Source organism: Pteronotus mesoamericanus, unplaced genomic scaffold, assembly GCF_021234165.1.
Source record: "Pteronotus mesoamericanus isolate MK-2021 breed Mesoamerican mustached bat unplaced genomic scaffold, CSHL_Meso_final contig_130, whole genome shotgun sequence".
Classification (NCBI taxonomy): Eukaryota; Metazoa; Chordata; class Mammalia; order Chiroptera; family Mormoopidae; genus Pteronotus; species Pteronotus mesoamericanus.
The window spans coordinates 9,498,326-9,520,883 of NW_026555060.1; the positions used below are offsets into that span (position 1 = coordinate 9,498,326).

Genomic DNA, 22,558 nt, shown 5'->3' on the forward strand with positions numbered 1-22,558 from the left:
CAGACAGTGAAACAAAGGAAGGACTTAGGGTAGAAGAAGCAACAGGAGAGAGCCTAGGCGGTGCTCTGCTTTAGCTCCCTAGAAATGTTATAGGAAAGGAGTGAGCCAAGGCAGGGCAGCTGTCAGCTCACTGGGGAGTCAGAGAAAAAGGGGGCTTGGAGACAGGATCGGGGAGAAAGCCTGGGTTGAGCTGCCACTGCCAGCTGCTCCCCTGGCGGCAAGTCTTGTGGGGATCCTTAGCGTTTAGGAAGAAGTAAAAAGTTCATGCCCGGGAAGGGGCATGGGCGTGCTCTAGAGTGAGCCCACACTAGGTCTGTCCTAAGGGCTTTTTATCTTTTTTTAATGCTTGCGAGAATCTTAGGGGACGGTTTCAATAGAATATTCATCACCTTTCGGTGTGCGTTTTTAATACACTGATGATATCAAAATGAGCGTATGGAGGGTTTTGGGAATAGTCTTTGGTCTGCTATACCGTTTCACTTTTATCCTGGGCCTTTCTGGCTTTTAATGAGGTTTTGTTTGTTCCCCTGACTTCATCTGTCCTTGGGTTTAGCTGGCACAAACAGCATTAATTGGGTCTCTGTTCTCTATTTCCCAGACCAGGAAGATTTCAGCTACATATTCTCTGGTTAGGGGAGATAAGGCCTTGTGATTCACCAGCTTGCTATAAGTTGCTCAAACTGTTTGGCCTTGTTTAATTTTATTGCCTCAGTTTCTCCATTCTGCTTGCCCAGGGATTTCCCTAGCTTCTTACTATCCTGTCATATTCTCATTGGAATGTCTATAAGTCTTATGAGGTTAATCATGATTAGAGTTGAATAGGGTATGCCTATTCCATATAATAGTATATCTTTTTCCTTAGTCTTGTTACTCAGAAATGCAAGTAGCTTTCATTGTGCTGAAAATAACTTGTATAGATCAGTGTTAAAATTTTTAAGTCATTATATTTTTATTTCTGACTTATATTTTGCCACAAATAGAAAATAATATGGGCAATTAAAATGGAATCAGGAAAAAAAAAGTTCTTTTAAAAGTACATATTCACTAGGATCCCAGGATTTTCAACATAATTGAGAATATAGTTTTACATTGAGGTTTCAAAGAGCTAAGATGAAAACCTATCATCTCATAACAGAAGAAAACCCGCGGACCATTTAGTAGTAAGCAATCAAAGTGCATTTGTAGCCTATCTCTTTTAAGTTAGAGTCCATTTTTTTAGAAACCCTTTTGGAGCAGGAGTGACTGACGTTGACATCCGGGACCCTGATAGCTTTGGTAGGAGAGAGTCAAGCAAGTATGTGTGACCTGGAGGAAACCTTCACCTCTGTTGAAAAGCTCTCAAACCTGTATCCCTCAAACTCTAATTTGCAAATGTTGATGTTTGCCACAGAAAGCAACAAATTGGGATTAAGCAAAATTAAACATTACTTTAGAACTGGTTATACAATGCACAGTTTTGTAGTATTTCTTAAACACAGGTGATCTTTCTGGATCCTATCTCTTTTGGTGCATATTACTGAACTTCTGGTAAAGTACATATTCTTTGAAATATAATTAAGAAATACTACTCTAGAGTTAATTATTTAGATTATTAATCCAATAAAAATACTAAAAGCATTTACTACTATGTTTTATAGTTTGGAGATACAGAGATCAAAAAATAGCTTCAGCCCTGAAGAAGCTCTTGGTTTGAATGGGAAGCAATAAAGTAATGACAGTATATCATGATAGATACTGTGATAGGAACAAAGATTCTTGGAACCAGCACTGTAAATGTTTAAAGTTAATTTTGGAGAATGATGTTGCAGTTAGTCTATTGAAGAGGGAGAGGAGGGCATTTTAAAGAGAAAGAGCAGCCAGTGATAGCACAGGGGTGAGAATGAAGGGGCTCCTTTATTTTTTCTTTTGAAAATATTGTATTTATTTGGTTTTAGAGAGAAGGAAAGGGAGGGAGAAAGAGAGGGAGGGAAACATTGGCATGAGAAACATGTCTGTTGCCCCTCATACATGTCATGACTGGGGACCAAACCCACAACCTAGGCACTCTAACCAGGAATTGAACCAGTGACCTTTCTCTTTGTGGGATGACACCCAATCAACTGTTACACCAGTCAAGGTAGAAGGGGCTACTTTTATTTACTTTCTATATTATATGTTTAAGTTCAGAGGATCTTTTGTAAGTTTTAAACTTTAGTTTGGATATATCAGTATGCTATTTTATAAATTATCAATTGTTTTTGCTGCTTTACAGGATGACCTTACGCCACTTTCACTTGCTCTAAGTGAAAACAAAAAGCAAATGGTGGAATTTTTAGTAAACAGAGGTGCAAAAGTCAATCATTTGGAAAGGTACAGTTCATTTTTTTTAAATCTTTGTATTGTTTTTGAGTGGAATAGTCACTCAAGTCAGAAAGATTAAATTAGTAAGAAGATGATTAACTTACATAGTGAAAAATATCAAAACATAATCAATTAGGTGGAAAAGCAATTATTCTGACTGGGCAACTGGAAGAACAGTATACCACAGGTTTCATATTCATTTATCATATTGAGTGATTTCATTTGCAATCTGAATTTTTTGGTCATATGATCTTATATTAGCTAGAGGGGTTTCATATTAATTTTATTAGTTTTATATTGTATGGACTCTGTTTAATTTTATGATATAATATTGGACTTAGTCTCCCTTACAGTTTTTTTAACCTTTATTTTGTATATAGTTTTTCTCAAAAGATGTATATTAAAAATAAGTAGGAGTTGACTTTGTCTTTTGGACGACTTTTTGCTTTAAATTTCTTTCTTTGATGAATACTGGTATTGTTAGGTTATCCTTAAGTGGCTATGAATTACTGCTACCGGATGCTCTAGATTCATCAGTTTTTATCCTTTTTCATTTCTAGTGTGTTTGGGTGTTTTTATTTCTAATTGGTATGGGTAGAAGGAAGAAATATAATTTTAATTGAATAAACTTCTTTAATGAAGACTAGTCATAGGTGGATGATAAAGAAATAAAGGTAAACTTTCAGGTCATATGAGATTGGGTTTAATGCCCAGTTTTCCTACCTGCCAGATGTGTGACCTTGGCAACACTACTTATCATCCCCAAATATGTCCCTGATATGAAAAAGATAATACTAATGTATCTTTCAAGGGTGGTCGTGTGTAAGATTATCTAGCATTTAATTTAGTGCCTAGCTCTTGCTTATCAGCATCAATAACACTATGACTATTATTATCATAATTATTATTGACATCACTGTTTTTAAGCCTGCCAAGTAGCTTTTACTTAACTGACTTGTAGCTGACTTTGAAGTACAATATATCAGACTAAGGATAAAACAGGAAGTTCTTCATTTAAATCTTCACCTACTTCAGATTAATGACCTCAGCAGTTTCTTATCTGTTTGAGGACTTTAAATTAGCAAATTCTACTGTGTAATACCCAAGTGGCACAAAAGGCTTTCTTTTTGACCCTTCATTTTAGCCTGGGAAGTAATTTACAGTGATGAATACTTCAGCTTGTAAATAGTCAATTCTATACAGATAAACACAGTATTAACTTGGTAACTCTGTTAAATTAGCTGTTAAAATAACTAAATTGAAGTTCCTGAGGGCCACGTTTATCCCTGTGTTATAACAGCACAGCCCTCATGCTTGCTGTAAATGATGAGTCCGCAAATAGAGCCAGGCTTTCTCTTCAGCAAGCATTGATGTTTTTTCTCAGAATAACAATGGATGGACTGCAGAGGAAGATGCTTTTGTTAGTGGTTTTAATTTGTAATTGTTTGCATTAAATGCTAGTTATCACTAAACTGAGGTTTAAAATAATTTAACCATTACTTCTTATGTAACAGGTGAGATTTCATAGTTTGGTTCGGGCAGTTTGGGAATGGCAGTGAATTAGTCTGTGACAGCAGCCACTAATCAAGCAAAAGATTAGACTAGTGAGAAGTAGCAATGGACCAGATTCTTTATCTCAGAACTTTTTAAGATCTGTGTCTTTAGGGATCCTAATGTTATCCATTTCATTCTATGTAGAACCTCTATGCATGGGGTACAAATAATGTCACATCTCTGATTCTTCTAAATAGTTATTTGGGGTCTTGAAATGTTCCGTTTAGCAGAAAATTGTGTATTTTCTGGGAGCTATCTCTTGTACTCTTTCCCTTGAATTTTTTAAGAACCTAAAGCATTCCATAGTCCAAAGGATACAAGTCTCTTTCACAAGTCTGATGGAGAAGTAAAAAAAGACAGACTAATCATTTTGTTGTTTCCATTGATTCTATTGCTGCAGAGTTGTTCTTGAAACTGGTCTTATAGTCATGATTGATTTTTGCTCCTAGGTTGCCCTTGCTGATCCAGATTCCTGAGTCTTCATGTTAATCTACACTTGGACTTGAAAATTAGCTTTTTCTTTTTAGTTTACATACATAGGCTTGTATGCTCAGCCCTTATTCTGATTACTAGCACCTTGTTCTGACAGCTGGGTCTCCTGCTTTTAGCCGCCCACAGCCTTCCTCCCACAGTCAAAAACCTATGTGGGACTCACAACTTAGTCCAGACCTTTGGGCACTAGTTATCCTGTGAGCATTTCGTATTTTTTTTCTGCTAGTGGGTGTTAGTTGGAATTATTCTAAGCTGTCAGAGAGATTCAAATAACGCTGCAGGAAAAGATCAGACTTTCCTTTCTTCTTTGTTACCAGATTGTACCCCAAGGCCACTTTCCATCCCATAGAGCATCTTTGTTTAGGTCAAGGAAGGCCCCATATCACCTTTCCCAGAATAGTAGACACCAACTTGCCGGAGATTCATTAGTCAAGGTTGGCCCCTAAATAGTCATCTGGTTTCCATAATAATGAAAACTTTCCCAATGACTTGAATTCACCTCATGTTTCAAGTCAGTCAACAGAAATCTCTGAATGAAAAGTAGGTTATTGGACATTAGAATTGCTAAGGCCCCATCCATGACTCATCAGTGTCCATGTGTGACAAGTAGGATTGTATCTTCCGAGTCAATTGGGGGTAAACAGGGAGATTAAGCATCATTCTTATAAAGACCTGCTGGTTCAAAGTTTAAGCAGGTAGAGAAGGGATACTAGTAGTCCAGGCCAGGTCCTGACTTCTATTAGTTTTCTGCTGTTTGGTATGATGAGCTATAATAACAGGGGAATATTATGTCACCTAATTAAATAAGTAATATATTTCTAAGTAAATTTAGTTGCAAGTTATATAATAGCTAAGATGCCCTGAATTACAAACCACAAAGGGGCAGCTAATAACTAAATTAATTATATTTTCTGAAAACCACAACATTTGATTGTTAGAAACAATGAAAAACCCACATTGGTGTTTATTTGGGATTCCATAATAGGTTCAATGGATAAAGTTCATGAACAGATTTTTCTTTCGCTATACTGGTTCTTGGAGCATCTCGTTTTGGTTTATTATGTCATTTAGTCAGTCATCCTAATAACCTTGTAGAGTAAGACACTAAGATTTTCATCTTGCAGAGGAGGAATTTGAGCCAAAGAGAAGTGTTTGTTTGAGAACAATAGCTATTGGTTATAGAGGTAGGACTTCTGAGTTCAAGACACTTGCCATTTTGTCAAACTAACTCTAATTTACAAGACTGTACTGCCCTCAAATCATGACTGTTTGATGTTACTTAACTGTGACTGAAACTGTTTGATGTTTCTTAAAAAGTGTGTAGAATTTACAAATTTGAAGTGTATGGTATAAAGTTTTAATAGCTCAGATATCTGAAATACTCTAAGAATTTAATATATTTGAAAAATATTTTTGATATCAGTATTAAGATACTAATATTATTTATCACCATTTTTTTTATACACAGCAATCATCAGCTAACTTCTGAGTACAAAGAAGAAAGGAGGCCTAAAATGTGTTCTGAAAGTAGCAAAAGTATTGGTAAGACATTTGATAGTGAATTAGTCTTGGTAGTCCTACCATAGATAAATAAGAGTAAAGAAGTTTTCATAATGAAAGAGCAGTGAAAGAGAAGTATAAATTGCATGTACAATTTTTCTTAATTTCTTTAATAGAATAATATTCGGTATTATTTAAAAAGTTAATTATAGATCATTTAAAATCCAGGGCAATACTGCCTGAAAAGAATTTCATTTATTTAGTCATGACCCCTAAAATTTCATATGATATCTTTATGTAAGAAAGAAAAAAGATTTTAAAGTTAAGATGTTGTATGTTTCCTCTATAATCACATAATAATAAATTAGACTTGTTATAAAAATGGTTCCTTAGTTTTTACAACAAATGGATTACATTTAGTAAATGAATACTTGTTATTATATCCTGATTTGTCTCCCTAAAAAAGTAAGTAAAACTAGGAACTCAACAATACTTTCTTAGTACCACAAACAAATGGCAAACAATAAGAACTATAAAACTTAGCCGGGGTGCAGCATTCCCAATGAGATTGTTTTTTAAAGCTATCTACCCATAGTACAGAAGTCTGAAAAGCAATGCCTTGCTGAGAAGCATAGGTTATTTTACTTATTATTATACCAGCAAGTTCTCATTATTATCAGCGTAATTTCTCTTAGGTCAAAACAGAATGAGATACATTGACTTCATTAGAACAAGAAGAGTTTCCTTCTTTTGTTGGGTAATTGTCATGACACTGTAATTTCTTTAGAATAAGATTCTCTGTTATATTGGTCAAAAGATAATTGTAATAAATATTCAAATAGCCCAACTAAGGACTCAACACATTATAATAAAAGTACAAAAATGTTTCACAATAAAAAAAAACACTAGTGTGCTACCTGGATGTGGCACTTAGTACATTATGCAGGCTGAACTGTATGAGGACACCTTTGACTTAGACCTTTATCAAAGTACTTGCGTAGGCTGGTTTTGCAAGTTACAAGAAACACAAAGATGAAATAGGGTTTTGATCTTTATGGTGCTCATAATATCATAGAGCTGTCTCTTTTATTTCTGTGTTTTTTTAAAAACAGAATTTTCAAAGAAAATTTCAAAAATCATGTGTTCTTTTGTCTGTTTAATGGTTTGCTATTTAACTGTCCAGGGGCTTAGGTGCTGTTATTCCAATATTGCAAAATATAAACATTTTAAAAACACAGTCCCTGTCTTTTAAGAGGTTGTTATTATTGTCATTTTTATTACTATACTTTATTCAGTGCTTACTAGGTGACAGAACCCACTAGGGGCTTATAATTATCATTATATATTCTTTTTTATTGGTGCATATTATGTGCTATACACCATAAGTGCACAATGGGGAATCAGGGTTTTAAAAAAGTGGGTAGAATTTTTCTTGCACTAGCATCAGATCATTATGAAGTTTTCACCTGTTCATACTGAAATAAAAAAAATCAGGAAGCTTTATTTATTTAATTTAAAATGTGGTCTGTTTCTAGGCCTACATGTTTTTAATTTATTTTACTTAAAGAAATCTTACTCATTTAAGGAATAGTAATAGTAGTTGACAGTGTTTTTTTCCCTCTGAAAGCCATCTGTTAGAGTCCAGGATTGACTAGGGCACAGGCAGTGACAAAATAAAGCAGCGAAAGGAAAGAGGTCTGGTTAGTATGATTTAATGATGATTGAATTTAAAAAGTTAGCAGGGAGAGAGAAATCTAAGATGATTCATAGCTTTGCAGGTTGTGCACTAGCATTTAAATTGGGCGTAAAGAATAGGACTTTATCAGAAGGACAGGGAAGAGCAGCAGGTCAACAGGGAAGATCAGTTTTTTTCCATACATGTTGAGCTTGATGAGATATCCATGGATAATTTATGTACATTTTGTAGGCAATTACTTTGACTTTTTGGCTTGTCCTGTTAACAAATACCTGTAATAGATGAGCTATATTTTTAGTTTAATAAGAAATTAAGAAAAAAGAAATTAGGAACAAAGAAAAAGAACTCTACAATCACTAGTTCACTGTTATACTACATATGATAATTATAAGTTTTTCTGTAGTCATCCTAAGTGATTGATTCACAGCTATTATAAAAAGAAATTAAATACTCCTTAGTTGGAGAAGATTAACAGTCATGTTTTTATTTTCTTTATAGGATGTTTCATACCATAGAACATATTGACAGTCATTAGAATTCTTTATTTTTTAGAATATATTTTTTATTGTTTCAAATACATTTGTCTCCATCATCCCAACACCACTTTCCCCTGCCCCAGCCACAACCACCTCCCACCCTCAATCCTTCCCCACTTTGGCTTTGTCCCTGAGTTCTTTATGCATGTTCCTTGACCTGACCCTTCCCCTTCTTTTCCCCATTACACCCCTCCTTCCCTTCTGGTTATTGTCAGTTTGTTTTTTCTTTCAGTGTTGCTGGTTATATTTTTCTTGCTTGTTTGTTTTGTTCATTAGGTTCCACTTATAGGTGTGATCATATGGTATTTGTTTTTTACCCTCTGTCTTATATCGCTTAGCATAATGCTCTCCAGTTCCATCCATTGCTGTCGTGAAGGGTAGAAATTCCTTCTTTCTTTCTGCTGTGTAGTATTCCATTGTGTAAATGTACCGTAGTTTTTTTATCCATTCATTTATTGATCCATTCGTTTATTGAGATTGCTTCCTGCATTTGGCTGTTGTAAAGTGTGCTGCTATGATCATTGGGGTGCATAGGTTCTTCTGAATTGTGTCGGGATTCTTGTGGTATAATCCCAGCAGTGGAATTGCTGGGTCAAAAGCCAGTTCTATTTTTAGCTTTTTTAGGAAATTCCAAACCGTTTGCCACAGTGGCTGCATCAGTCTGCATTCCCATCAACAGTGTACTAGGGTTCCCTTTTCTCCACAACCTTGCCAGCACTTGTTGTTTGTTGATTTGTCTTTGATGGCCATTCTGACTGGTGTGAAGTGGTATCTCATTGTGGTTTTAATTTGCATTTCTCTGATGGCTGTGGATGCTGAGCATCCTTTCATATGTCTCTGAGCCCTGTGTATATCCTTGGAGAAGTGTCTGTTCAGGTCCTTTGCCCATTTTTTAATTGGATTGTCTGTCTTCCTGGTGTGGAGTCATGTGAGTTCTTTATATATTTTAGAGATCAAACCCTTGTCCGAGGTATTATTGGCTAATATATTTTCCTGTACGGTTGGTTCCCTTTTCATTTTGCTGATGTTTTCTTTAGCTGTGCAGAAGCTTCTTATTTTGATGAAGTCCTCCCATTTATTTATTCTTTCTTTTATGTCCCTTGCTCTAGGGGACATTATCGGTGAAAATATTGATGTGTGGAATATCTGAGAGTTTCCTACCTATGTTCTCCTCTAGGACTTCTATGGTGTTGAGACTTATAAGTCTTTTTATCCATCTTGAGTGTATTTTTGTGTATGGCGTAAGTAGGTGGTCAAATTTCATTTTTTTTGCATGAAGCTGGCCTAATCTCCCAACACCATTTGTTGAATGAAGAGTCTATTTTTACTCCATTTTATACTTCTGCCCCCTTTCTCGAATATTAATTGACCATAGAGACATGGGTTTATTTCTGGGCTCTCTATTCTGTTCATTGATCTATGTGTCTGTTCTTACGCCAGTACCAGACTGTGTTGATTACAGTGGCCTTGTAATATAGCTTGATGTCAGATATTGTGATCCCTCCTACTTTATTCTTCTTTCTCAAAATTGCTGCAGCTATTTGGGGTCATTTATGGATCCATATAAATTTTTGATATGTTTGTTCTATATCTGTGAAATACATCATTGGTATTTTTATAGGGATTGCGTTGAATCTATAAATTGTTTTGGGTAATATGGACATTTTTATAATGTTAATTCTTCCAGTCCATGAACACGGTATATACTTCCACTTATTTGTGTCATGGCCTTAATTTCTTTCTTCAGTGTTGTATAATTTTCTGAGTATAGGTCTTTTACCTCCTTGGTTAAGTTTACTCCTGGGTAGTTTATTTTTCTTGTTGCTATAGCAAATGGGTTTTTTTTTTTCCTGATTTCTGATTCTGATATTTCATTGTTGGTGTACAAAAATGCCATTGATTTCTGAAATTCCATAGACTTTGTATCCCCCTGTTTAGCCAAATTCACTTATTAGGTCAAGTATTTTTTGGTGGAGTCTATGGGGTTTTCTATGTACACTATCATGTCATCTGCAAACAATGAACAGCTTTACTTCCTCCTTTCTAATTTGGATGCCTTTTATTTCTTTTTCATGTCTGATCGCTGTAGCTAGGACTCCCAATACTATGTTGAATAAAAGTGGTGAAAGCAGACAACCTTGTCTTGTTCCCAGTCTTCGTGGGAAAGCTTTTTGTTTTTGCCCATTGAGAACGATGTTGGCTGTCGGTTTTTCATATATGGTCTTTACTATGTTGAGGTATGCCTTCTTTATTCCCACATTGCTGAATGTGTTTATCATAAATGGATGTTGTACCTAGCAAATGCTTTTTCCGCATCTATAGATATAATCATGTGATTTTTGTCTTTCCTTTTGTTGATGTGATGTATTACATTTATTAGTTTGCGAATATTGAACCACCTTTGCATCCCTGGGATGAATCCCACTTGATCATGGTGGATGATCTTTTTAATGTTTTGCTGGATGCAGTTTGCCAATTTTTTTTTTTTTTGAGGATTTTAGCATTTATGTTCATTAGCAATATTGGCCTGTAGTTTTCTTTTTTAGTTATATCTTTATCTGGTTTTGGGATTAGGGTGATGCTGGCTTCATAAAAAGAGTTTGGGAGGCTTCCCTCTTCTTGGATTTTTTGGAATAGTTCAAGAAGGAAGGGGTTAGCTCTTCCCTAAATGTTTTGTAAAATTCTCCTGTGAAACCATCAAATCCAGGGCTTTTGTGTGCCAGGAGTTTTTTTGATTACTGCTTCAATTTCCCCAGCTGTTATTGGTCTGTTCAGGCTTTCTGCTTCTTCTTCATTAAGTGATGGAAGGTGATATTTTTCTAGGAATTTGTCTACTTCACTCAGGTTTTCAAATTTCTTGGCATATAATTGTTCATAGTAATTTCTTACAATCTTTTGCATTTCTGTGGTTTCAGTTGTAATTTCTCCTTTCATTTCTGATATTATTTATTTGGGTCCTCTCCCTTTTTTTCTTTCTGAGTCAGCTTAAAGGCTTGTTGCTTTTGTTTATCTTTTCAGAAAAACAACTCCTGGATTTGTTGATTCTTTGAATTGTTCTTTTAGTCTCTCTGTCATTCAATTCTTCTCTGATCTTGATTATTTCCTTCCTTCTACTCTGCTCTGGGCTTTGTTTGTTGTTGTTTCTCCAGTTCTTGAAGCTGTAGGGTTTGGTCGCTTATTTGAAATGTTTCTGTCTTTTTTAGGTAGGCCTGTATTGCTGTGAACTTCCCTCTCAGGACTGCCTTTGCTGTGTCCCGTAGGTTTTGGACTGTTGTGTGTTCATTTTCATTTTTTTCCAGAAACTTTTTGATATCTTCTTTGATCTCATTATTGGCCCATTCATTGTTTAATAGCATGCTCTTCAGTCTCCATGAGTTTGAATGCTTTTGAGTTTTTTTTCCTTGAGGTTGGTTTCTACTTTCAAGCCCTTGTGCTCCGAGAAAATGCTTGTCATGATTTCAGTTTTCTTGAATTTGTTGAGGCTTGCTTTGTGTCCTATCATGTGGTCTGTCTTTGAAAATGTTCCATGTGCATTTGAAAAGAATGTATTTTTTGCTTCTTTGGTGTGAAAGGTTCTATATATGTCAGTTAAGTCCACTTTAACCTAATGCGTCTTTCAGTTCTACAATATCCTTGTTGATATTTTGTTTGGAAGATCTATCCATTGTTTACAGGCTCAAAAAGAATGAAGAGGCATTTCGAGAAATGCAGGACAACATGAAACGTAATAATATCCATATAATAGGGATACCAGAAGGAGAAGAAGAGGAGCAAGAGATAGAGAACCTGTTTGAAAAAGTAACAATAGAAAACTTCCCTCATTTGAGGAGAGAAAAAGTCACACAAGTCCAGGAAGCACAGACAGTTCCATTCAAGAGGAACTCAATGAGGCCCACTCTAAAACACATCATAGTTAAAATGGCAAATATCAAAGACAAAGAGAGAATCTTAAAAGCAGCAAGGGAGAAACAGGTAATAACATATAAGGGAGTCCCGGTACAGCTAGCAGCTGACTTCTCAACAGAAACACTACAAGCCAGAAGGGAATGGCAAGAAATATTCCAAGTCATGAACAGCAAAGGCCTGCAGCCAACACTGCTGAACCCTGCAAAACTCTCAATTAAAATGGAAGGCAAAATAAGGAGTTTCCCAGACAAAAGAAGGCTAAAAGAATATACCTCCACCAAACTAGAATTCTTTATTTTTTATTTTGATTAAAATAGGATTGTTCTGGGTTTCGCATATTTTCTGACATGATTGTTTCATTTATCCCTTTTATGCCTTTATTCAAGTGGATATAGATCTACAGGAATCTCCAAAACAAGTATCGAGAAAAGCAAATTCAATGACAGGTATAACTCATCAGCCCAAATAATGACTCATCATTATCACCCAAAGTTCATAGTTTACATGAAGGTTCACTCTTGGTGTTGTACATTCTATGGGCTTTGACAAATGTATGATGACCTGTATCCACCATTACAATATCATATAGAGTCATTTCACTGCCCTAAAAATATTGTGTGCTCTGCTTATTCATACTACCCTTCCCCCTTACCTCTGGAAACCACTGATATTTTTACTGAATCTTGTATAGTTGGAATCATACTGTAGGGGTTTTTTTTGAATGTTTAAAAAATTTAACATTCCAAGGTAGTTGAATGTAGTTATCCAAGATGTTTTTGTCCTTTATGGGTTGTTGTTGTTTATCAGCATTGGATCTGATGACATATGCCTTACAAGCTGAAAAAGCATGATTTCTATAAGCATTTGCCACGTACTGGGGAGGGTTTTAAAAAATGACATCACACACTACTGCACAGCACTGTAGGACCATCCTGCTCTCTGAGGTGGGTCCAGGTACACTAGCAATGGAAGGAGACTGTCTCAAGGGGGTGTACTTTATAAAACTAGAATATCAAAGTCTGTCATTCTTATCCTGCAATTGGAAATAGGGCCAGAAAGAGTCTGTTAGCTACGTTTTGCTGTGCGCAAAGTGTATTGACTGTAGACCAGGCTCCCTTGTGATAAAGTGGATAGTTTTCACTGAAGAGCTAGAGAAGTTGTATTGTGTTCCAGCAAAATAAGTACACTCTCTTTTAACTGCTCCTAATGGTAGGAGTCCAGAAAAATCATCCTATTTTAGTCTGACATTGTTAGTTTATGATATTGACTTCACTAGTGATACTACTTTCTGTTGGTCTGATGGGGTTTGGTTAGGATTATGATCATTATAAATAGCAGTTCACTTGTAAATATCAAATTATTATAGATGTCATTTTTTCTTGCTTTTGATATATGTAAAGGAGGAGAGATAAGTAAACGTTGTTAGTGTATTAATTGCCTACTAATAGAATCATCCATACTCACTGTAGTGTAGTGTTCAGGTGTGGTCCCAAAGTCATACTTTCTAATGAAGCATCAGTCTGGTACTTTTAAAGTTCTGTATTTTTCCGTTGTTGATTTAAAATGTATTTTACTTTTTTTTTTTTTTTTAATAGTGAGCGAGAAGTCTGAAGAAGACTCTTTAAGCAGGTAGGACTTTATGGATTTCTAAAAACTATATGTTAACTAAGGGAATGTAGAGAAAAGAAATGAACATTTCTTGAGTGTTTTGCCCTGGGCTGGACACTATATTATGTAATTAACATGTGTTATGTAGTCATCACAATAGCTTTGCAGAGTAGCTGTGCTCTTATAGCCTACTTTTTATTAGGCAACTGTGGTTCAGGGAGGTTGATTAATTTACCCATGATTCCATAATTAACAAGTGGCTGACCCATGATTTGAGTGTTATCCTGGTTAGTTCCCAAATCTATTCTGCTGTCCCTCCATGGATACGGATAAGTTTCTATGTAGCGCTTGCATTGGGATGTGGATACAAATCAGTTCACCTTAGAAAGTCAAATCTAGTTGTGTGATAATTCTGATTTAGAGTTTTCCTAAGAAACCCAGTTAGTCCAAGCATTTGTCCTAAAATACTTGACAATTGCAGTGGTAACCAGTACCTTGTTTTTCCCAAAAAAGAGTAGGGCACATCTCAGTTAACTATGGCCACATAACCATAGGCTTTTACCTAAGGAAGGCTTCATCTGGCAAGTATTTTTAAGCATAATGATATCTATTCTTCTTGATATAAATTATTTTTTTGTAAGTGAAGACTATGTATAGACCATGTTATGTTCATTAAATTCATCATCTATTTAAAGGATATTTCTAATTGATTTCTCTATTCACTGACTTCCCAGTCTGCTTTTTCCTTGAGGCCAGAAACTTTGCCTAATTGTATGAAGATTTTTTCTTGGAGTCCTTTTTTCGTCAACTTTTTTGGATTTTTAACTTTCTTCTCTGCCTTTTTTGGAGTTTCTCTCATTGTGTTAGTTTTTTCCACTTCTGCCAGATATGTGTTCTCCATTTTTCTATAGATAGAATCAAGAACACATTAAGGAATCTTAGCAATCAGTCAAAACACCTTCTAGTACTTTAGCCTGTGTTTAACATCCTGGCAGACTGGTTGCTCACATGGAGAATTCAAAACTCAAATTAAAATAACTTATTTGGATATGGTAAGTGGTGAAAGTGAGATGTAAATTCAGGTTTCTAAGCCTAGTAGGGACTGGGTTTAGTGAATGCAGTGGAAGAAGATAGAATTAGCAGGGAAAACCAAGAGGAACAACACTTGGTTGAGATAGGAATGAGAGTTTTAGAAAAGAGATGAGAAAGCATATAAGGAAAATAGGTCAGAATTTTGGGGTTTCATGACAAGTGAAAGATAAGTTACAAAAAGGAAGGCCACAAGATGTTGGGAGTTTTCTAGAAAGGCAAATTAAAATAAAGTTTTCAAGAGAGTCCTGCAGAGGTTACTGCTCTTTTGTTCATTTGCTTAATTGGAAAAACTAGCAAAATTTGAGGTTTCTATTGAAAGGTATTAAAATAATTTGGAAAGATTCTCCTTATTGCAAACAGGACTGTGGTATTACTTATCTGAACCCCAACTTACAGAATGGGGTTTAGATGCTTTCAAGTTGTGGGAGACTGGAGATTGCTGAACTATGTGGATCTGTGGCCCAAGGCAGGTGTCTCCTCATCCTGCCTCTTTTCCCAATTAACTAATGTCCTTCCCATGTAGGAATGGGGTGAGAATGTCTGTCAAATCACTAATAGAGTTGGGTAGTTGATAATATGCCTATGTTAGGAGCGGATGGCAGACTCCATTTAGCTTATTTTCTAGGAGTAGGGAAATAGCTCTTACTCTTGGTCATTTGAACCCATCCTTGTTTTAAGAGTCTGTGCCGTCATAGGCTGAAGAGTTGAAGATTGGAGATGGTCCTGGAGCATGTAAAAGAGTGATCTGGGACTGGGAAGGCTAATACCTTATACATTTGTTCTTTGACATTTTGACATTTAACTTCTAAATATTTCAAGGAACTCCCTGTACTGTTTTAGGGTGAAAGGAAGAAATGGAGTCACCTTAATAAGTTCCTTCCTAAAGAACCTAGACTGCTATTTTTGACGGACATAGATTAGTTTTTGAATCAGGGACAGACGATGGAGAAGAAACTGTCTTTCCACCTTGATTCAGATCATCAGATCTTTTCCAGTTCAAGAATCAAAAGTTATGTCAGCCATTTATTGGATTTTTAATTCAGTCTTCAGGACTAAGTTCAAGAATTAACTTATTTTTGTTGGCTATTTTTACTCTAAAGGCTGTCCAGCAAACCTGGCATTGATGATTCATGGCCGATATCAGATGATGAAGACTTCGATTTTGATAACAAGGTAAAGTGCTCCCTCATGAAATTAATTTTGCTGCTCTGAATTTAGTTTTGTATAGCACTTACTCTTAAAATTTAGTAGTAATCTACCTATCATTGTTTTATGTTTATAATGAAAAATTGGTCAGAGCAAACCATTTTGGTGGAAACATGATGCGTTGCATATTTTTTTAACTTTAAGTACTGAATGTGGAGGGTTGAAAAAGAGAAAGGGCTGGAAAATATATAGTGATAGAAAAATTATATTGGGGAAAAGTTTCTCACAAAAGAGGAAATAGGAAATTTGGTCAAATATAAGGATTTTTAATGTGACTCTTAAATCATGCCAGCAAGATTTTTATAATACTCATGCCTAAATGATTATTTAATGGATCCAATTACTTACAGTAAAAATTAGGAAATCTTGGTGTCTCTCTGTTCCAAAACTATATAGCATATAACATGTAGTTTTTTTCTTCTTGAGCTGCTTTTATTTTGGTAGCATATAATTGTTAGGAAAGAGTTTTATTTTGTCTATTTCTAACTTGGATTAAGCATTTGAACTGAAATAATATTATAAAACGTATAAATTTAGAAATTTAAATTGTCTTCTTCAAAAACTATATTACAAAAGGATTCCACTGTGTGTTCAATCATCCCATTAATTGTCTATTTTAAATTACTTATTTAATTGAAGAATCCTTGTTTTGCTTAAAATAGTAACCAGCTCTATAGCAGGAATTCTTAATAACCAAATAGTAAAATATCAAATTTCAGAAAAATTGTCATTGCTTTATAAACTTTATATTTCAATTACAATTGACTTTCAGTATTGTCTTAGTTTCAGGTATACAGCATAGTGGGAAGAGATTCATATAAATCACAAAGTGATAGCCCCAATAAAGCTAGTATACCCCTGATACCATGCACAGTTATTTCAGTATTACTGACTGCATTCTCTATGCTGCATTTTATCCTCATGACTATTTTGTAACTACCAATTTGTGTTTCTTAATTCTTCACTGTTTTACTACCCGCCTCTCCCCTCCATCACTGCTGGCAACCATTAATTAGTTTGTTCTCTGAACCTATTAGTTTCTTTTTCATTTGTTTGTTAGATTCCAAATACAGGTAAAATCATGTTATTTGCCTTTCTCTTTCTGACTTATGTCACTCAGTACAATACCTTCTAGGTCCATCTATGCCAGCAATTTTTAACTGGTACGGTGCAAGAATTTATATATTTTTTTTTATTCTCTTAAGTATATTTTATTGATTATGCTACTACAGTTGTCCCATTTCTTTTCTCCCCTTTATCCTCCTCCACCCTGCACCCCCCCCTTTTTTTTTTTGCATCTTCCCCTTTTGTTCATGTGCATGAGTCATACCTATAAGTTCTTTGGCTTCATTTTCTATACTATTCTTAACTGCCCCCAATCTGTTTTGTGCCTATCAATTATGATTTTTATTTCCTGTGCCTTTTTCCCCCATTCTTCCCCTCCCCCACCCCAATGATAACCCTCCATGTGATCTCCATTTCTGTGATTCTGTTCCTGTTTCAGTTGTTTGCTTAGTTTTTGGGTTGTTTTTTTTTTTACATTCAGTTGTTGATAGTTGTGTTTGTTGTCATTTTACTGTTCATAGTTTTTGATCTTCTTTTTCTTTGATATGTCCCTTTAACATTTCATATAATAAGGGCTTGATAATGATGAACTCCTTTAACTTGACCTTATCTGGGAAGCACTTTATCTGCCCTTTCATTCTAAGTGATAGCTTTGCTGGATAGAGTGATCTTGGATGTAGGTCCTTGCTTTTCATCACTTTGAATACTTCTTTCCAGCCCCTTCTTACCTGTAATGTTTCCTTTGAGAAATCAACTGACAGTCTTATGGGGACTCCTTTGTAGGGAACTGTCGTCTTTTCTCTTGCTGCTTTTAAGATTCTCTCCTTAACTTCAATCTTGGGTAATGTAATTATGATGTACCTTGGTGTGTGCTTCCTTGGGTCCAACTTCTTTGGGACTCTCTGAGCTTCCGAGACTTGCATGTCTGTTCCTTCACCAGATTGGAGAAGTTTCTTTCACTATTTTTTCAAGGAAGTTTTCAATTTCTTGCCCTTCCTCTTCTCCTTCTGGCACTCCTATGATTCGGATGTTGGAACATTTGAAGTTGTCTCAGAGGTTCCTAAGCCTCTCCTCATTTTTCTGAATTGTTTCATCATTCTGTTCCAGTTGAATGTTTCTTTCTTTCTTCTGTTCCAAATCATTGATTTGAGTCCTGCTTTCTTTCCCTTCATTGTTGGTTCCCTATATATTTTTCTTTATTTTACTTTGTATAGCCTTCATTTCTTTCTTTATTTTGCATCCATACTCAGTCATTTCCATGGGCATCCTGATGTCCACTCTTTTGAACTCTGCATCTGATAGGTTGGGTCTCTCCTTGTCGCTTAGTTCTTTCTCTGGAGTTTGATCTGTTCTTATATTTAGGCCATATTTCTTTGTCTCAGTGTACCCATTACACTGGAAAGTAACCAAGTTTGCCAGGGCAGGCAGCCCACTTTGCCAGGTTGTGGTGCTTTATGTGAGGGAGGGGGTCAGAGAAGGAACAATGCTGCTTGCTCAGCTCTCCCCTGGCTTTCAGTCACTTCCCCTGCTTCCTGCAAGCAACTGGTGCCCTTTCAGTTGATGCCCTGGTGCTGAGTTCTCAAGTAGGTGGGCTTATGTACATTCTAGGACCCTGTGGGTCCCCAAAGAGACTCTCCTGAGAGACTTGCAGTTTTTCTGCCTCCGCAACGACCATAGATTTTTATAGCCAGAGGTTATGGGGAGGAATCAGAGAATCTGCTTGGCTCTTGACCCGCTTTCACTCACTTCCCCATCTTCCCACAAGTGAATGGTGCCCTTCCAGGTGCTACCGTGGTACTGATTCTTGGGTGGATGGGCTTGTGTACATTCTAGCATCCTGTGGGACCCTCCAATGGACTCTCCCGAGAGACTGGCAATTTCTTCTGCTACTGCAACCCCCACAAGTCTTTACAGTCAGATGTCCTAAGGCTTTATTTTCCTGGCACCAGAACCCTGGGTTGCATGGCCTACTCACTCCCCAGTTGTTCCTCCTGGTTTTTACCCACACACAAATGTGGGACCACCTGGTCTGCCAGCTGCCACCTCATTGCAGATCCCCTCTTCCTTGGCTGTCTATCTTCGCCCACCTTCCAGTCTGGATCAGTGTTTCTTTTTTATCTCCTTGGTTGTCAGACTTCCATACAATTTGATTTTCTGGCAGTTCTGGTTGTTTTTTATTTATAAATTGATTGTTATCCTTCTTTTGGTTGTGTGAGGAAGTGAAGCATATCTACTTATGCCTCCATCTTGGCCAAAAGCCCACAAGAATTTTTAAAACATGCAATACTAGACTATTCAGTCAGGGGCACTGACCTCTTTTCCCTTAGATTATCAAATTTGAAAAAAATGACAACAGCCATCTGGAATGAAAGAATCAAAATTATACCTTTTTTGGGGGTCAGATCAGAAAAAAAATGCTTTTGGGTGTGCCACAGAATTTTGGTAATTAGTTTGTGTGTCATGAGATGAAAAAGGTTGAAAATCATTGTTTCATGTTATTGCAAATGGTAAAAATCTTATTATTTTTTATGGTGGAGTAATATTTCATGGTGTGTATGTACCACCTCTTCTTTATCTAATTGCCTACAAATGGACACTATGATTGCTTCCATATCTTGGCCATTGTAAGTAATGATGCAGTGAACATAGGGATGCATGTATCTTTTCAAATTAGTGTTTTGACTTTCTTCAGATAAATAGCTACATGTGAGATTGCTGCGTCATATGGTATTTCCATTTTTTAAGTTTTTTTGAGGACCTTCCATACTGTTTTCCTCAGGGGCTGCAGCACTTTGCCATCTTACCAACAGTGCACCGGGGTTCCCTTCTCTTCGCATCCCCACCAACACTTGTTTGTTGATTTACTGATGATAGATAGACATTCTGACAGGTGTGTGGTAATATCTCCAGTTGGTTTTAATTTTCATGTATCTTATTAGTGATGTTGACCATTTTTTCATATGTATATTGGCTATCTGTATGTCTTCTTTGAAGAAATGTTTATTAAGACTCTCTGCCCAATTTTTAATTGGATCCTTTGTCTTTTTGGTGCAAAGTTCTATGAGTTCCTTAAATATTTTGGATATTAACCCCTTATTTGATGTATCATTGGCAAATATCTTCACCCATTCATCAGGTTGTCCTTGTGCTATTGATGAGGTTTTCTTTTTCTGTGCAAAAACTTTCTAGTTTAATGTCACATATATGTGTCTTGTTTTCTTATTTACTGAGCCACATTATGGTCTTTGATTGGAGCACTTAATTCATTTACATTTAAAATAATTATTGATAGGTAGGCAGTTTTGCCACTTTCTTATTCATCTATATATTTTTTCTCTTTCAGGAAGTCCCTGTAACATTTCTTATAATACTGTTTTGGTTGTGATAAACTCCTAATTTATTTCTTGTTCTCACCTCTCCTGTGATTCTGAATGATATCCTTGATACGTAGAGTAATCTTGGTTATAGGTTCTTGCTTTTTATTACTTTGAATATTTTATAGTAGTCTCTTCTGGCCTGCAAAGTTTCTGTTAAGAGATTAGCTGACAGTTTTATGGGAATTTCCTTGTACATAACTAACTACTTTTTTTTCTTTCTGCTTTTAACGTTTCTTTTTTTTTGTCTTTAACCTTTATCATTTTAATTATGTTTTGTCTTGGTGTGGGTCTCTTTGGGGTCATTTTCAGGGGGCTCTCTGTGCTTCCTAGATTTGTTTGTTTATTTTCTTCACCAGGAAAGAGAAGTTTATAGTTATTTCCTCAAATAGGTTTTCAACGCCTTGCTCGCTCACTCTCTTGCTTGTTCACTCTCTCTCGTCATCCCTGTACCTCTATATGTAAAAGTTCTTAGGTTTGACGTCACCCCCAGAGGTTCTGTAGCTATCCTCATTTTTATTGGATTTATTTTCTTTGCTTTTCTGATTGGGTGTTTTCCAGTATCTTGTCTTCCAAATCACTGAATTGATCTTCTGCATCATGTAATCAGCTGTAAATTCCATCTGATGTATTTTTCATTGCAGTTAATTTTTTTATGGTTTCTATGTCATTTTTTATGTTTACTGTCTTTTTTGGTGTTCTCACTGAGTTCATCTATACTTCTTTTAAATTCATTGAGCATCCTTTTTACCCGTGTTTTGAACTCTGTATCCGGTAGATTACTTGCCTCCATTTTGTTTCTTTCTTTTTCTGAAATTTATTCCTGTTCTTTCATTTGGGACATATTTCTTTGTCTTCTCACTTTGGCTGCCTGTCTGTTTTTGTTTATGTGTATTAAGTAGAACTATTAAGTCTTCCAGTCTTGGCAAGGTAACCTTATGTAGTTGCTGTTCTGTGGGGCCCAGTAGTATAGTCTCCCTGGTCACCTGAGCTGCATGCTTTAGAGGTGTCCCTTAAGTGGGTTGTGTGTGCCCTTCTGTTGTACTTGAGCCTTGATTGCTGTTGCTGTATCAGTGGGTGGTATTGACCCTCAGGCTGACTGGCTATATGATTGGCCATGACTACAGTGGATAAACTATTGTGTTGGGGGCATCAGCCTCACCGAGTGAAATTTGCTGTTGCAGGGCTCTGGTGCCAGCTGAGTCCATCCTTTGGGTTTGTCATTTGTGAAGCTATTTGGGTGGTGCTCTGATGTGGTCTGAAGCTTGTCTCTGGGCATGTCAGCTCTGGAGCCTCTTGGGAAGGACTCCAGTGCAGTCCCATATCTGCTGGTGCTTTTGTCCAGGGGGGGCCACCTTGGGTGGCTGCCTGTACTTTGCTTGGAGGCTCCTAAGAGAAGCTATGCTGTGATCTGAGGCTGGCTGCCACTACTGAGGCGGGGAGTTGCTTAGCAAGAGTTACAGGGCATGCCAAGGCCAGGGACTGCTTGTTTGGAATTTGTGGTCCTTTGAGAGATTTTAGTGAAGTCCACAACATGGGCCAAGGCAAGCAGCTTGTAAATAATGGCCACACGGAGAGGTTCCAGCCTGTGCATGGAACAGGCTGTGATGAGTTCTCAGGAAATCATCAGTGTGGGGAGTTTGATGCAGATTCAGGTTTGGAGTTCAACTGCTCCTGCCAGCTCTGTGTGGCGAGGATTAAACAAAGGAACAAAATAGTGGAGCGAGCTTCTCCTCGAGCTCTGGCCCTGAAGCCAGACAATTCAGTTGCTTCTCTTATGTGCCTGATGCTTTTACAGCTTCTGCCCAGCCCTGGAGCTCAGAGTAAGTGCATCAGTCAATGAGTAAGTTTCTGTGTGGACTGTTTAAGCGAAAGGCTTGGGACTCCAATAGCCCTCCCCACTCACTGGATGGAATTCCCACTGATTTTCAAAGCCAGGTGCTGTGGAGACCCCTCTTCTTAGCATTAATGGTCTCAGCTGAGGAGGAGCCTGGAGTGGGGAACCCAGTGTGAGACTGGGACACCTTAATCATTGAGAGACCAATGCAGCTGAGATATCCCTGCAGATTTCTTAACTGACACACATGGGTGTAAGACTAGTCCATTATACATCTCAACCCTCCTACCAGTCTTGATGTGGCTTCCTGATATTCTTAGTTATAAGAATTCTATTCAGCTAGTCTTCAGGT

The 22,558-nt window shown here is 36.6% G+C and overlaps 1 protein-coding gene across 2 annotated transcripts in view; it reads left to right on the top strand.

Annotated features, from left to right (window-relative positions):
* Positions 1-22,558, top strand: part of ANKRD26 (ankyrin repeat domain containing 26) — a 124,734-nt gene that overhangs the window by 7,524 nt on the left and 94,652 nt on the right. The window contains exons 4-8 of one of the 2 annotated variants that reach the window (XM_054592025.1): positions 2,252-2,349; positions 5,855-5,928; positions 12,411-12,470; positions 13,620-13,653; positions 15,825-15,897. In XM_054592025.1, coding sequence (XP_054448000.1) covers positions 2,252-2,349; positions 5,855-5,928; positions 12,411-12,470; positions 13,620-13,653; positions 15,825-15,897 — 339 coding nt within the window. The remainder of the gene's footprint in view (positions 1-2,251; positions 2,350-5,854; positions 5,929-12,410; positions 12,471-13,619; positions 13,654-15,824; positions 15,898-22,558) is intronic. The other variant, XM_054592017.1, reaches the window with a different exon arrangement.